General features: G+C 50.1%; 1 protein-coding gene and 1 long non-coding RNA gene across 2 annotated transcripts in view; one reads left to right on the top strand and one right to left on the bottom strand.

Moving 5' to 3' along the window:
* The window catches only part of CHMP4B (charged multivesicular body protein 4B), a 22,570-nt gene extending 16,753 nt beyond the window's left edge, over positions 1 to 5,817 (top strand). Inside the window, exons 2-5 of the mRNA XM_080557866.1 lie at positions 815 to 992; positions 1,791 to 1,905; positions 2,322 to 2,448; positions 5,002 to 5,817. Of these exons, the coding sequence (XP_080413992.1) occupies positions 815 to 992; positions 1,791 to 1,905; positions 2,322 to 2,448; positions 5,002 to 5,075 (494 nt within the window). The 3' untranslated portion in view covers positions 5,076 to 5,817. The remainder of the gene's footprint in view (positions 1 to 814; positions 993 to 1,790; positions 1,906 to 2,321; positions 2,449 to 5,001) is intronic.
* LOC308178792 lies at positions 5,664 to 15,998 on the bottom strand. Its single transcript, XR_013939971.1, has 2 exons — positions 11,387 to 15,998; positions 5,664 to 11,180 (listed from the first exon to the last, which is right to left on the bottom strand). It is a non-coding gene; the product is annotated as an uncharacterized lncRNA (long non-coding RNA).

The following is a 15,998-nucleotide window of genomic DNA, read 5'->3' as shown; positions in this document are numbered from 1 at the left end:
AAGAAATCTGCTTGTCGGGGGAGCAGCAGTGCCTCAGAGGGAAGTCGTCATCTCTCGTTTCCCACTGTGTTGTACTTGGTCTTGGTTCATCAGTGACAGTGCTCGGTAGGTTTTGCCTCCACACAGCCCTTACCAGACATTTAACCAAGTCCAGGTGAGGCCATTTGTAAATCTGGCTTGTTGTCACCGTGAGTGTCTTCGGATCGAGTGTGCACCAGGCTGCTGCTGCCTGCCAGGGTGCCTGGAGGAGCGTCTGCTGCTGCCTGCCCTGCTTGGGAGGAGCTGAGTGCTGCGGGAGGAGCTGGACCTGTCCATGCACAGTTTGTTTATATAGGACTGCTTCTCTGTATGTGCAAATACGCTGCTTCTCCCAGCAGCTGTGCAGAAGTTCAGCGGGCCGGCAGGGGCAGCAGCAGCATAACCTCATGCGATGGTTGCTGCACCAGCAGCTGTGCCGTGATGTGCTTGGGTGAGCGAGCAGAGGTGTTCCCAGGCAGACCAGCTCGCAGGGTGAAGCCTGCTGTTTGCTGTAACGTGGCTTCTGCCTTGTGGTCTTATGGCTGGCTGGGCCACACTGAGCCCTCGAGTCACTTCTGGGCTCGTGTCCTGGAGGCAGGGGATGGATGGGCGGCTCGCATTTGGCCACGTTTGAGCAATTTTTTTGAAGGAGGTACAAGTAAGACAAACAATAGAAGATGTTAAACATTGCTCTGTACTGCGTACCATTTGGTACAAAACGTGAGGGGCTGTCTGGGGCACAAATCTCACAAATAAATCTCACAAATCCTACTTTTTTTCCCCTTCTATTGATTAGCTGCTCTTCAGGCCCTGAAGCGTAAGAAAAGGTATGAGAAGCAGCTTGCGCAGATTGATGGCACGTTATCCACAATTGAATTTCAGAGGGAAGCCCTTGAAAATGCCAACACTAACACGGAAGTGCTTAAGAATATGGGGCTTGCTGCTAAAGCTATGAAAGCTGCTCACGACAACATGTAAGTTACACCCCTCTTTTTCTTCCTATAGCAGTCTTTAGTTTGGCGTTTGCTTGGTCTGCTAAATACCAAGTTTTTCATAACTAAAGGTACAGTGAGTGTAGCAAAATCTTTTTAAAAGGCTATAACTTAAATAAAACTAAAATATTAGGTATATTTGTGTATTGACCAAAATACGAAGGACCAACACTTTCTCAGTTTGGTACCACTTCATATGACAGGAAGCCAATAATGGCAAATGTACTTTGTCCAACAGAAGGCTAGCATCAGTGTAGTTTGAAGCAAATGGGAGGGTGTACCATTGCAGATCCACCTCACAACAGCAAGAATTTTAAGTCTCAAGGGGAGAGTTAAACTTCTTTCTTTGCAGTTTGTGTTTGTAGCAGTTTCTTTGGAGTTAGTGTATGTAGCAGTAATTAAAGGTAAACCGCATTATGGGAATGTTGTTCCAAAAGCAGATATTTTAGATGTAATATAATAACGCTGGATTAGGGAACAGAGCAAATTAATAATAATGTCAAAATACAAACCAAAACCTCTTCGTACAAGGTCTCTATATAATTGCTGTGAGCTAAGCTTCTTGGGAAAAGTAGGGAAAAAAAAATGCATAATTTTGTTTTGAGATCAGGGTGTGAGGTGTAGGAAGATAGAACTTAGACTTGCATGCAAAATATTTTTTGAGAAAGAACCGTGTGAAGTGTCACCGTGGTGTGGCATTACTACAAAAAACAGGAAATACTGTCTTAAGTGCTGATTGGGAAAGTGCCCGATTTGCCTACTCTTTCCTTTGTTTTACAGGGATATTGATAAAGTAGATGAGTTAATGCAAGACATTGCAGAACAGCAAGAGCTGGCAGATGAGATTTCAACAGCCATCTCAAAGCCAGTAGGATTTGGGGAAGATTTTGATGAGGTATGCTTTGAATTTTCCTCTGTTTAAATGAAATCTTTTAATATCTGCATGCTGCATGTATCTAGTTATAGTATTGGGATATAAAATCTCTCTTGGAACTTGTTACTTGCTGTTTCTACCAGTACATACAGCAGTTGTGTACCTGACTTTATGCTGAGAATGGTCTGGATGACTTGATCCGATAACATTTGGACTTGCACTATCTTCCTCTTTTCACTGCTTTCCCCACCATCTTCCCTACAAGAGAGCAATACAGGAATTCAGACAAAGATTCAGATTCCTAATCTCATCAGATTGCTCTGATCCTATGCATTTAAGCTATTTTCTGTGATAACATGACCAGCTAAATCTGCTTGATAATAAATATCGTCTAAAAGTGTCTTCTTTTTTTTTCTCTCCTTTGTTTGTAAAACTAGGATGAACTTATGGCAGAACTAGAGGAACTAGAACAAGAAGAACTAGACAAAAACTTGCTGGAAATAAGTGGTCCCGAGACAGTACCACTACCAAATGTGCCCTCAATATCAATACCATCAAAGCCAGGTATTTATGGACCAGAAACATCTCGGGTTGTTGTAAAGTACACTCACTTAAATTCTAGCTCCTCTGATTTGAGAATCCGAGCTGCAGGCAGCACAGGCATATTGCTTGAAAGAGCTTCATGAGTTCAAAATCACATCTGGTGACGTTTCTCCAAGGAGCTAACCTGCCTTTCACAAGAACTATGGGAATCAATAACTATCACAAGAACAGTTGTTATCTGTTCTAGCACTTCCAGTTTATCTACAGCGTGGATGACGCTCAGGGTAGAGTCAAGTCGTGGAAGAAAGAAGCCAGTGGGAACTTTCTACCAGTCGCTGCTGATCCAACAGGGAAGTAATATTGACAAACAGACCATGGATATAAAAGGAAGGGAGTTGAGAGCAAATTAGCTCTTAGAATTAGTCCCAGGCTGGTTCAGATATCCACACTGAACCATGCTTCTTTGCTGCTGTTTATTTTTTTTATTTTTTAAATGTCATTCCCGTTTTTCTGGCTTTTGGGAGGAACTCACTTGTATATCCTCAGTCTCCTATTTGGGGTCCATGGTTGCCTCCTCTGTCTGACATTTGCACGTATTCAAGCCAGGCTGTACCAGACTTGTGGTCATGACAGTTTTAGAATATGTATATCTAGCAAAAAGTAGTATGGTGATGTCACGTGGAGAATGGTCAAGAAGTGTTAGTATTTACACAGTTCAAAGCTGCTGTTAAATCTGAACTAATCATTTTTCTGTGAACTAGAAGTGATACCTCATGACTTACAGTTGAGTGGGAAAACCTTTGACATGCGTTAATGGGATGTGAAGCTTTACTACCCAGTTTGCTAAATCTGCCATAAGGCATTACAAGTAAGCTGTAGTCTCTGCAGCTCTATTTTGTGTGCTTACTTAGGGAGGGGAGAAAAGGTCCAAAAAGCTGGAGGACAAAAATATTCCCAACTTGTTGTGAGCATACCTGTAATTATCTTGCTGCTTTCCAGGCTAATTAAAGACTTGGGAAGCAGCAGACAGTGCCAAACAAGAAGGTCTGCTTCAGGTGGCATGCTATGAAGTTTGCTCCTTGCGTGCTCTGTTTGTTTTGTTTCAATGTAATCGATTTTGCACTTTTTTCCTAGTTCTGTTTTGCTAGGCAGAATTGTTGGTAAGTGTTGATGAGAAAGGAGTGAGTTACATCAAACTCTCTGGAATCGGAGACGATCCAAATTCAGATCCAACAGCAGGAGGAAGTATTTAAATAAATGTGGGCATTACCTTTTTATTTCGTAGATGTTTTGATGAGATTTGTTCTCTTAGCGTTGGTTGGATATGGACATTAAAAACATACCAACTAAGTATACCTTCTGCATTATACTAGCTAGTAATGACTGCTGACTAGTCAGAGGCATTATAATTGTACATGTTGAAGCAGCTATACAGCCTAATGTAACACTTATGTAAGCGTACCTCTTCATAAAATAATAAATCATAAAAATTATGAATGTTTTTCATAGTAAAAACTGCAAATATAAAACAGCGTCTTACAGGATTGGTTAAGCTGATTTTTCATGGAAATTCGAATCCCATTACTCTTTGAATGGCATGCTACTCGCCTTTTACTTAAAGCTCCCTCCGAGTCCAGCATTTTGGAAAACCTGAGATTCTGGGGATGGTGTTGGGTGGATTTTTTCTGTAGTTGTTTGTTTCATTTTGTGTTCTTCTGTTTTCATTCATTGTTTTTCACTTAAAAGTGACTTAATACAGACTGCGATCAAAAGTATTTTTGGTCACCGTGGGCCGGACTTCCAAAGGGACTGCTTTTCCTACCAGCTCAGGGGCATGCTTAATGTGTATTCCGCGGCAGAGGTGACTCTTGCCTCCTTTTCAGTCATTGGATGGAAAACAATTGTGAGCTTTCCTGCTTTTCCAGTTTTCAGGAGCTGTCTGGATTTTGACTTAATCAGCCTGAATTCAAGTTTTTTTTTGTTGTTGCCTGCCAACTAAATGGGTGTCTGAAAGAATCCAGGCAAAAGCTGTTTTTGTTTAGCAGAGACCGGAAGATCTTAATTTAGAAAAACAAATTCCAAATCTTTACAAGTAATAGTTTTTGAGTTTGACTTAAAGCTGACTCAGTTCCCTCTTACATAAAGGTTTCATTAAGATGATGCAAGCCATTCTAAGTATTAATTGACTCTTTTTTTTTTCCCTTTTGAAACAGTGATTTTGAAGCTGAAACACTGTCTGAGGAAATATCTTTTTGGGGTATTTTGCAAAGTTATTGTAGCTATTTCTTGGTTAAAATGTTTTGCTAAGTTGATTTGTTTTCATTGCAGAAACCAGATTTATCATGTTATATCATAACAAACAGCATGGTTTGCTCCCCTGAAAGGACCAGAAATGATAGCACAATGCTTCCTATTAGCTGCACCCAACCAACTCCTGGTGCTCATGGCACGAGGAGGGGAGTAGCACAGACCTAGAGCTAGGTAGCTCTTCAGCCCAAGAGTTGGACTCTTCAGACGCAAGAGTTGGAAGTCTCTCAATTCCAAACTTACTGGTTTTCTTTTAATATTTTGCAGCCAAGAAGAGAGAGGAAGAAGAGGATGAAGACATGAAACAGCTGGAAGCTTGGGCAGGGGCAGTAACCGAGTAACCACAGTAGTAAATGGCTGGAAAAAGACTTTGATTACCTATTCTGGGTGCAAATATGTTGTGTTGAGGAGAAAGCATAAGCAAAATGTCTTTACCTTTAATTTTAACCTGAAGCAGTGGGAACTGCACTGCTGTTTTCTGCATAGTGAGGTCTGCACGAAGGAAAGAAGGGGGAGCAGGAGGAATTGCCTGCAGTTTGGACGGTTGAATTTCTGTAAAAAGGTATTCGCAAAATCAAACTTTTGGCTTTTGGACTGTGCTAATGCCACTGCTGGATCTTCATCTTCAGAAGTTTGGGCCATATTAAATTGACGTAAGCTGAAAAACACTCTGTAATTTTAAGTCAGTTTAAGTGTGTTTAGAAGTCTTGTAAGGCATTTTAAAAAGGAAAAGTTGTAAGCCACCATCGGCTTCTTATTGTGTTTAGGTGCAGGAATGCTTTAGGTTTTTAGTTCTTTGCAAGTTATGTTTATATCCCTTTACTGATGTGTGGCTAGCCTTGTGTTTGTCACCGCAGCAATGTAGTCACTATTCCCATTTTAATTGGTGATAATGATTTGCAGTTGACAAATGCATCTTGCAAGTTGGGAAGATTTAAATTTCAGTTGTACATTTTTCTACATAGCACTACAATGTTTATTGCTTTTTCTGTGATAATAACCCATTCAGATACATGCACACAATTATTTTAATTAAGAAACTACTATGGATTGCACTGTATTAAATATCTTGATTAATTTTCATCTGTGACTACTGCCATCAGTTCCTTATGATGTTTAAGTTATCTGACTCTATTACTTAAGTGCCATTTGGCCTCTTCCTACACGAGTGACATATACTCTTTAAAGCTAGTTGAACTTTGGTTGTATAACTGTAGCTTAGTTGTATAAAACTAGAGTTTTAGCTGAGCAAAATTGCCAGAGGACTCTCACTGCTCTTGTTCTAATAATCTTCTGGGGCACAGTGTCAAAGTCCACACTAAGGAGAAATGAAAGCTGGGTTAATAATGGAATCAACAGGTTTAAGGACAGAGCTGAGAGCCTTGGCTTTGTATTTTTTGTCATAGAAATAACACCCATTGTGCACTGTGCAAACAAAATGTATTTTAAAGCTCTGGTATTTTGTAGGAGTTATGACTGACAATCTCAAGTGCAGTAAAGTGTCTTAGCAGAAATGTTCAGGTTTAGCTGGGAGAGGAAAAAGCAGTCCCATAGCACTTATTGCTTCTAAGGCTGCTGATGCAGAAGCTCAGAACCTGTAAGTGACAGAGGCACCACCTGGCAACCCAGCTGTTTCCTGGGTCATGTTTTCTTTTCCTGTTCATTTAGCCAATTGCTTCAACTAAAGGAAGAGCCTGGTTTGCACAGCAAGAAAATGCAATAAAGAGCGTCAAGATTCCTGTTTACTTTTAGCCAGATGGCTAGGACAATCTTATTTCTTTTAACTTTTTTTTTTGAGAAATGATAGGGTGGTTTCTTAATCGTAAGCTTTATTAGCACGTATGAGGATTGATCACTCTTTCTGCTTTGAATATCACTGGATTCCTTGATATTTTGCATAATATCAGGGAGTAGCAAAAATTCTTAGAGTAAAAATGTTCTGCCTTGCATAGGCTCATTCTGTGGGCAAAACTTAGCTGTAAAGAACACCAAGATGCAGCACAGGAGGCAGCAGCTCTCAGTGGTGAGCAGGCTTTCTGCAGCTGTGCACCCAGTGCCCAGTGTCTCCCTTCCTAGGAGAGGCAGTCTGTCTCCTGACAGCAAACTACGGTCAATTAACTTGCCCTCATTGGGCACCTCAATTTGCAGATGTGTTGGTATTTTTCCTATTTTCCATGCTGTTAATTGTTAAAGCAGAAAACTGGGATCTGGATATTTTCAGATTTTGGTTAACCCTGTTTTTTTTTCCAACAGAAGTTGTTCAAGCTTTGTCACTGTTGCATGTGTCTTGGATACTGTCATATTTAAAGTAGGGCACACAGGTAGTCCAGGCTGGTGGACCTCCTCACAGCTTTGCCCTTACGATGCTCTCAACCTTCTGCAGCGGGGTGGCTGTTATCTCTGTTATGCAGGTAGAGAAACCGGGACTTTGCATTTGTACTTTGACCCTAGGGATGTGCAGTGCTTCCACCAGGTGTGGCAGGGAAGCGTTTTGTATTTATGCTGTGTGTTTGGGTTAGGGGAGTTGGGGAAAAAATCGCTGCGTTGTGGCTGCTTAAACATTGTGGCTGCTTAAAGGCTCAGGAGTTGAGCACACCAAGTATCTGCTTCCTACCTTCAGAGCAGGGTGAGCAGCACAAAGACCGCTTGCAGAAGCTGCACCAGAGAGTGGCTGCGAGGGCTTTGCTTCCAGCAGCTCTGTCTGTAAACCTCAGCACTTATCCTGCCCCGAGAGCACTTGTGTCGGTACAGCAGGTGGCACTGTTCCCTCCCAGGAGCAATGAGATCCGTTGCTCAGCCCATCGCTGCTTTATGGGAATGAAATTAGGTTTTAGTATCATTGGATCTTTCATTTTCTAGATGGGTAAAAGGCTTTTCTTTGTGCCTTTCCTGGCCTTGTCTCCAGCAGGCACTCTTTCTGGGAATATCTTAAGATGCAGCCACTTAACTGTGATAACCTTCAGTGCAATGTTAAATAGGAGGAGGAAAGGAGGACTCCATTAAGCACTGCTGTGGCAAAGAACTTCCTGGTTGCTTAATTGATGGGTTGTAAGCAGTTAATGCATGCTAGTAATGGGCTCTTGGGAAGCCCTTTATGGGGCTTCCCTGGTGAGGACAACAAAGACCCAAGAGGAGCGATGGCCCTGGCCCACAGCTCCAGGCACAGCAGGAGCCCCTCGATGCGTCCTGAGGGGGCAGCCGAGCATGGAGCCCTCCGGGAGCCACCCTGGGGTGCAGCGGGGGGCAGTGCGCTCACTGCAGAATATAATTTACTCCTTGGTACTTGAAGCACTGAGGACTTGTGAGGGAAAAGCGCTGCTTCTCCAGAAAAAGTGTTCAGACCCCTGTCTGCTTGGCCAGCAGGGCAGTGCTGGCAGCCGCTGTGGGAGAAGAGGCTGGCGTCGGGCAGGCAGCGACGAGGGGCTGAGACCGGGCAGGGAGAAGGGGGCAGTGGGGAGCACGGTGCGCTTGCTCCCCGCCTGATGCCAGGCGTTTTCCTGGGCATTTTCCTTTCCCTGCGTACCTCCTGCCGGTGTCTGCCCAGAGCAGCGAAGCGCGGGGCGTCTTGGCCCTGGGGAGCTTTTCCAGATTGGATAACTGCAACCAAGGAAGGTGCTGAGGGGCTGTCCCAGCCGGGCCTGCGTCGCTCCCGTCCGAATGTCACTCCTTTTCCCTGTCTGAAGCGTTCCCCACCTCTCGCTCTCCCATCCCAGGCCATCTTGGGTACGTCCCCAGAGCTCCTGCCACCCCCTTCCCCAGCGCGGGCAGAGCCCCTTGGCCGTGTCTCCTTGGGGGTGCTGGTGCCAGCCCCTGTAGCACCGCACGGGGACAGGGGCAGTGCCGTGGCCACGTCCCTCCATCCCCAGAGATGCCATCACTGGCTGTGACTCCTCTGCTCCCCTTGCAGGCATGTGTTTAAGTCTCAGCCCTTTCATTAAAAGTCACCGGCCTATTTCAAGACTCCGCAGGCAGCGTGTTTATGAAATGAGCCCGTCTGTGAGATTGGGTTTGTTCTCAGTGAAGAGGTGTAATGCTGCTAATCGATGTAATAGGTTAAACCCTTTTATTAGGGCTCTGCTCAGAGGATCTGGAGTTTGACATTTGTATGCTGTGCTCACAGCTCCCTTTCTCCCCTGCTAGTTATTTTTATCATTATTTTGGTTCTTATGACAAAATTGTGCTCTGTTCATCTGGAAAGCTCTCCTTCCTCTAAATCCTGCTCGTGTTCAGCTTACTCTCAGCCCTGTGGCATATAAAGGAGCTCTCCTGATTTAATTTTCAAACACAAAGGGCCATTAACTCTGAGCGATGCCTTCCCGTGGCTCCCAGCAGCCTCCCACCCCTCCCTTTGGGCTTTTCAGCTCTGTCCCAGCCCGGAGCTGGCAGCGAGCAGGGCTTTGAGGCTGCGTTTTGGGACCTTACCGGAGGTTTCCCCTTGTCTCACCTGTGCGCTGGGAGCCCTGCGAGGTCCTTCCATGCCTTGTCCCAGAGCTGTGGCCATGAGCATCCCTCGTCAGCTGTCCCGTGGGTCTGATTTTGGGTTGGTGCTGTAGGGAGCCAGGGCCTGGACTCCGTGATCCATGGGGGACCCTTCCACCTCGGGACGTTTTGTTCTGATTTAGAAATGTGCTCCAAAAGTTTACAAACTTGCTCGTGATTTAATAAGGGTATTGTAAGCAAGAGAGAGACACCTAGATGAAGATATAAATATACCTCTCTTAGGAGTACTGGTACGAGCAATAGGTACAAAACACCATTAAGCTTCTTGGTCACACTGATGGTTGGATGTGATCTTGCAAGTCTCTTCCAACCTAAAAGAGTTCGTTGAGTCCCCTCCATGCCGAGCTCTCTAAAACGAGCAGCTCTGGCCCCTGTCGTGGGAACAGCTGGTACTGGGGCCGCGAGCGCGGGCATGAGAGGGACGGCGCTTTGGGGTTAGGTGGGACCAAGGCTTCTGCGGGGCTCTGGGCAGCAGCGTCCTGGCCCGAGGGTGTCCCAGGCACCAGGGCCTGCGCTGCGTTGTTCCGGTGCTTGCACACACACGTGCACGCACAAGGGTGCACACACGTCCCCCCCTCCTTGCTCAGCTTCCTGCAGAGCCCATGGGAACACAACTCAGCAGCACGGTTGCACAGGAGGAGCAGCTCCGGTCGCATCAGAGTGCAATATCGTGCTTGAACGCTTGGAGGCAAAGCTGCATCTCCAGCCAGGCAGACGTGCAGCGGCGCAGCTCCACCTGCACGTCTCTGCCCAGCGGTGGGAGCTGAGGCACCCCGGGGCTGCCGGCACGTGTCCAGAAGCACCTCCCGGCAAGGCCTGCGAGCACAAACCAGCCTCTCTCCCCCGCTCCTGAGCTGCATTAAATTCCTCTGAATTAAGGAGCGATGTTTTTTAAGCACGGTGAGTGCCGGGAGGGGTTGCTGGCTGCCAACCGTTCACAAAAAACATTTTTTCCTCCTTTGCTTTTCGTTTTCATCTCCCTTTTCCTCCAAGGCTGATATCAGGCCTGGGAAACTGCCGGGGCTGCATCAGGGGAGCTTGGGCATCGCGGCTCCCACCCGCTCACATGTCCCCGTGGGTGGTGGGGACAGCACTGCTGCCCGTGGGTGGCTTGGGGACGCTGCAGGCACCTGGCAGAGCGGCCAGTGAGCGTGGAGGTGTTACCTGCCTCTCCAGGAGCATTTCCCTGGGGCGCACTGGGCATCGCGGAGCCCGGTTTTGCACCTTCTCAGATCCAGCTGCGGGAGCAGCGTGGGGAAGGAGTGGCGGTGGGGCCCTGTGTCCCCTGGGGTGTTCTGGGGGGACGCAGCGTGGCCACAGAAGGCTCCTGGGGACGGCTGGTCCGGGAGCGCTGGCCAGCAGAGGAAAATGCCGTGGTGGGTTTCCATCTCCCCCCAGCACCGTAGGTGCAAAACCAGCGCTGGTCCAGCTCTGAGGGGAAAGAAGATCAGAGATGTGACGGATGCAATCACCGTGCGGGGAGGGGACCTGCGCAGAGCTGGGCGGTCGCACAGCCCCGGGAGGCGCTGCGCTGGGCAGCGGGGCAGGAGAGGGGTGCGCGCTGGTTTACTGGGGAGCCTCGGGAGGAAGGGACGTGCTCTGTGGCCTCGTCCATGGCGTGGGGTCAGCACCGTGGGGACGGAGGTGAGGATGTGCCCCTGCTGGGCTGGGGTCTCCCAGGGGGCTGCGCTCTGTGTTTGTTACTGAATGCACACCAGCTGCAGCATCAGTTGTGGATTAAGAGATTGCCCTAGATTTTGGGAACTAGCTGGGGTCCTGCCCTGAGCCCTTGTTCTTGCTGTTCTGGGGTGCCTCAATGGGTGGTTGATGGCGGGGGGGGATCAGGCTTGTCGGTATGATTGACATGGCTGATGCCAGTGAATCTGCCTCACAGGTGGGGAAACCAGCACAGGTGAGGAGGCAGCACAGGAGCCCCCTCCTGGGGGCTGCAGCCACCACCCACGGGCTGGCCATGGCTCCGTGCTGGCCCCCGGCTGGCCGTGCTCCTCCTGTGCCCACGGCGTTGGCTTGTTCGGGACACTCGGTCCTTCCTCCCCTTCCCCTCTGCTGGAAGATCAGAAAGTGGAAATTTGCCATATGGCTTCTTAAGGACACGTTACTGTAAGTGGAGCACTTACAGATGCAAATGAACAACGTTATGCACCGAACGTGGGACCCAGCGGCTCGGGGGTGCTCTTTGCCTCGGTGACACTTCGGCAGATGCCCGGTCACGGCAGGACTCGGCTCTCGGCACACGCAGCCCCGGCGGGGCTCTGGGATGTCTTCAAGGTGTCGGATGTTTCCCGTTCTCAGGCTTCACAGGTGAGCCCTCGGTGGCAGCCCAGGCACCCAGAGCCCCGCTCCTTCCCCCGGGGGCTGGGTCCCTGCAGGTCTGAAGCACGGAGCTGCGCTGCTTGCGGGGCCGGGGCTGTGGTGTGGGCCATTTCTTGGAGTGCCCAACCCAAACGAGCATGGGAGACACCGTGCAGGACACCGGAGCTCTGCAGGTGTCCTGTGTCACCCTGGTGGGATTTTTTCACCCTTCGTCTGCTGCCTGCAGGCACAGAGCGGGCGCTAAAGCCCTGCGATGGGACGCGTGTCCTGCAGCCCCAGGAGGTGTCTGAGGAGGGGAGACAGGGCGGCAGAGCTGTCTGTCACTGCTTCTTAACTAACGCTGGGTTTGATATGATAATCAAATCTGACTTCTGCATTAATTTTTTCGCTAATTTTTTACAAAAATGTTTGGGATAATTGTCATAATTTCGCACAGAAATGATACGTGGCACCCAGCTGGTGGGTGGGAACCCGGTGTGGCGATGGCCTCGAGGCTCAGCTGCTGGCAGCAGCCCCGCCGCCTCCCGGGAGGCTCTGAGGGGTGCCAGTGCCCGGGGAGGGGTCAGCCGGGGTTGTTCTCCTGGCCCTGGGAGCGAAGGGGTCCCAGGTCAGCAGGGACAGCCTGCGGGGATGCGGGGAGGGCAGGGTGAGAGGTTGGCGATGGACGGGCGGATGGCCCCCAGCTCGTGGGTGTGCACAGCACGTCTGCTGCGGGACGGCGTGGGACGTCTGCCACCCCTGGGCAGCTCAGTGGAAGGATGCACCACCTTTATTTTATTTTTATGGATATCTGAATGGAAATTCGTCAGATGGCCTCAAAGGGGAGTAGCTCTGTGTCACACCACAGCCAGCCAGCCCTGATGGAGCGTCACGGCGAGCCCTATCCCACGAGCAAAGACAGCAAGAGCACCACTAAAGTCGGGGTTTAAGGCTGTGCAGAACAACCGTGGCAGAGGTTTAAGCAAGTTTTTCACCACCCAAGGTCAATTTTAGGATGGCAATATTTAAATTCAGGCCTGGGATTCTCACGTGCTGCTTCCGTGGCTCCTCTGCCTTCTTCCCGGCGGGCTGGGGGGGCCGAGCGGGCAGGGTCGAGCCACAGCGGCCCCGGCTGCTGCTTTTCCCTTCATTAGCATGAAACAAGCGTGCGGATTAGCTCGCCCTGCTGAGCCTATTATAGGTTGCCAGTTTTCTGTACCAGCCAGCTCTGTGGTTGTACAATGTGTAATTCGCGATCAATTTACCTGAAGTTAAAATACAAAGGAAGGGAGGAAAAGGGAAAAAAGAAAAGACTTTTCAGCTCAGCAGCTGGTAATACCTCAATAGCTGCCACTGTGGGCTATCAACTGCACTTTACAATCCAATATCTGACATTATTTCTTAGCCTCACTCGGTTCAGTTTCACCTCCATCCTGGGCAAATATTGACAAAGCTCTCATAATCCCGCTGGTGCCATCGCAGAGAACTTCATTTTGTCTGCAGTGTGCTTGGTGCCATCTCGGTGCCCTGGGTGGCAGCCAAGAGAGAAGAACACCAAGTTAAACTCAAAGGGGATGAGCGGCAGCTTGCAGACCCCCGGACAACGCCGACGTCCCCCAGAGGGACACCCTGGGTGGCACGGAGCGGTGCTGTGCCGGAGCACAGCCAGAGGTAGCATCGCTCAGTCTGGTGAGTGGCGAGAGTTTTGCTTTGATATCTGTGCCGGGAGGTTTTTTGGCACTGGGTTTTGGTGAGCGTGCCGAACCCTCCCACGCCCACCGCTTTCATCGCTTGCCTTCATTTCAGCATGTGCGGTCGGTGCTGCATCATCTCCTCGTGTCCCCTGGATGGATGGGGGTCCTGGGGACGATCCTTGCTGCGCATCGGGGGCTCGGTGAGCGCGGTGACGCTGTGGGCAAGGAGAGCTGGTTCCAGGCTGACGTCTGGAGCTTTGAACCAGGGGGTTGGGGCAGGACAAGGAGGTGGTTTTCACTTGTCTCTGCTTATGCACAAGGTGGCGATGGGCGCATGGTGCTTGTGCTGAGCTGATGTCTCATTCAACAAAAGTTCACCACCAGCCAGCGTTCAGACCCTGCTTCTTGTCCCTCGGGTACCGGGAGTGCCATGAGTGGCTGTGTCCTTTTGGGACATGGCTCTGCAGCCCGGTGGGTAGAGCCGGGCCAGTGCCTGAGTCCAGGAGGTAAAATCCCAGCACTTGAGTGGGAAAGACCCATCCCAGCTCTGCTCTTGGGAAAGCGGTGTCCCCGGGGTGCCACAGCAAATCTCCCGGACGGCCACCCCATGCCACACCGTGTGTCCCAACGCAGGGAAGGCGACCGCGCTGCGGGTGGAGCTGCCTCGGCACGGCTCCGCGGGACTGAGCGGGGCAGAGCTGGAGCTTTGCTGGTGTTACGTCTCCGACCAGCCCCTCGTGCCCTGCCCGGTGTGGGAGCTGCTCCATCCCCGGCAGTGCTGGGCTGCGGGAAGCCTGGGGACAGCAATGCTCAAGCATGAACCACGCCTGCCTCCAGTTGTGCTTTCTGTTTGTCAGCAACACGGGGGCTAAAGTCACCCATCTCCATCAAAAAATGTGCTTTTTATACAGTGAGGCAACAGGATTTCTCATCTACCGCATCCGCAGCGTCTTCACCCAACCCGAATCCTGCCGCAGCGCACCCAAGGGACCGGCACGGGGGCACCGAGATGGATGTGCTGAGCCGGGAGTGATGGATGGATGGCAGCAGGGTGGCAGGGAAAGAGAAAGCTGATCTCAATTGACTGGTTAACGACTTCATAAAGTCACTGACTTGTTGGCAGTGCCTGGCAGCTCATTTTTAACAGCAGCAGTCCTGTGCTCAGCCCCAAAGCTAGCTGCCTGGGAAATCTGAAACTCAATAAGCAGCTCTGAGACCAAAAGCAAGCTCAGTGCGAATCATGTTGCTGTCTTCCCTGCACCCCGTCCACGCTCTGAATGCCTGATCCCTGCCATCCCCCAGTCTTGCTGGAGGAATAATGCTCTTCCACGCGGTGTTAGCACAGCCCCAGCCCTAGATATAAGTGGTGGAGATCCGTGGGAGCTGGGGATAGTTGGCATCTGTGGTTTGGCCTGGACACGGCGTTCATTTTCATGGCATGACACAGATCCGGCCCACGGAGAGTGACAGCCCTGCCTCTGTTCTGTCACAGTGGGACGGATCCTTCCTCGCACTGCTTATCTACAGCACAGGTAGCGAACCATGTCACAGGTCACAGAACGGTTCGGGTAGGAAGGGACCTCAAAGCCCATCCAGTGCCACCCCCTGCCACGGGCAGGGCCCTCAGCCCCATCCAGCCTGGCCTTGGGCACCCCCAGGGATGGGGCACCCCCAGCTCCTGGGGCAGCCTGGGCAGGGCCTCGCCGCCCTCAGAGGGAAGGATTTCCTCCTTACATCCAACCCAAACCTTCTTTTAGTTTAAGCCCCAGCCCTCAGAGCATCCTCACAGCCTCCTCTGGCCCCGCTCTGACAGGCCCACCCCTTTCTGTGCCTCAGGTGGGTTCTCAAGAGAGCAGATATAGTATAATTTAATCATAATAATATAATTAATTCTTGTTGAAGTCCCATTGTGCTGCTTGGTAGGATGTTGGGTATCACCAGTGATCCTCCTGATCTCTGCTCCTTTGATTACCCACCCCCCACACCCCCTCGCCCCCTCTCCAGCCCCTCCACAGCCCATGGTGGCTTCTCAGCACAGGGAGAGTTGCTGGAAAAGCCTTTACCCTGCAGCTCTGGCTTCATCGGCAGCTGCAAACCAGGACCTCATGGTCTCATTTGAAACCATCACCCTAAAAGCTTTAAGGACTCTCATCCACCCGCCTGCAGCCTCTCCAGGTCTCTCTCCTGTAACACCCCGGTGGAGCAGAACAGCTTCTGCTATGGGGGAGGCTCCAAAAAAACAGGGTAAAATAGTAAAAACGACATCCTTGCTTTGCCCTAACTTTATAACTTAGTTCTGGGCACAGGTGCAGGAAGCATTTACCTGTTTAATCAGCCAGCTGCCAGCAGCCCGGCAGCGGCGGGCCACGTGCTGGAGATGCGGGGCTGCATCCACGGCGCGGTGCTAGTCACGGAACAGAAGTCTCTTCAGTGCGGCGGTGTGTGGCAATACACGCTAATTAAGACAAATGTAATTACTCAGGCTGCAACTCATACTTAATGAATTAGAACCAAAACGCGGCAAACATGAGGAGAGAGGGAAAGGCAGGCTGCGCGCCTCGCACCTTCCCCGCCCCAGGCACTTGCGGCGCAGCCGGAGCCCTGTCTGGGGGAGAAGGTTTTTTTTTGGAAAAAAAGACCTGGTGGTGCCCTTCCGCTTGGTGTGAATGTCGGGAGGAAATGTTGGACGTGACACAAAGAACTGAAACAACAGAAATCTGCGCCGTGAGGAGAGCCGGTGCCAAACGGTGCTCCCGA

This window comes from Anser brachyrhynchus, assembly GCF_964034855.1.
Source record: "Anser brachyrhynchus genome assembly, chromosome: 16".
Lineage (NCBI taxonomy): Eukaryota > Metazoa > Chordata > Aves > Anseriformes > Anatidae > Anser > Anser brachyrhynchus.
The sequence above is the reverse complement of the archived record's forward strand: the minus strand, read 5'-3'. Positions and strand labels throughout refer to the sequence as shown.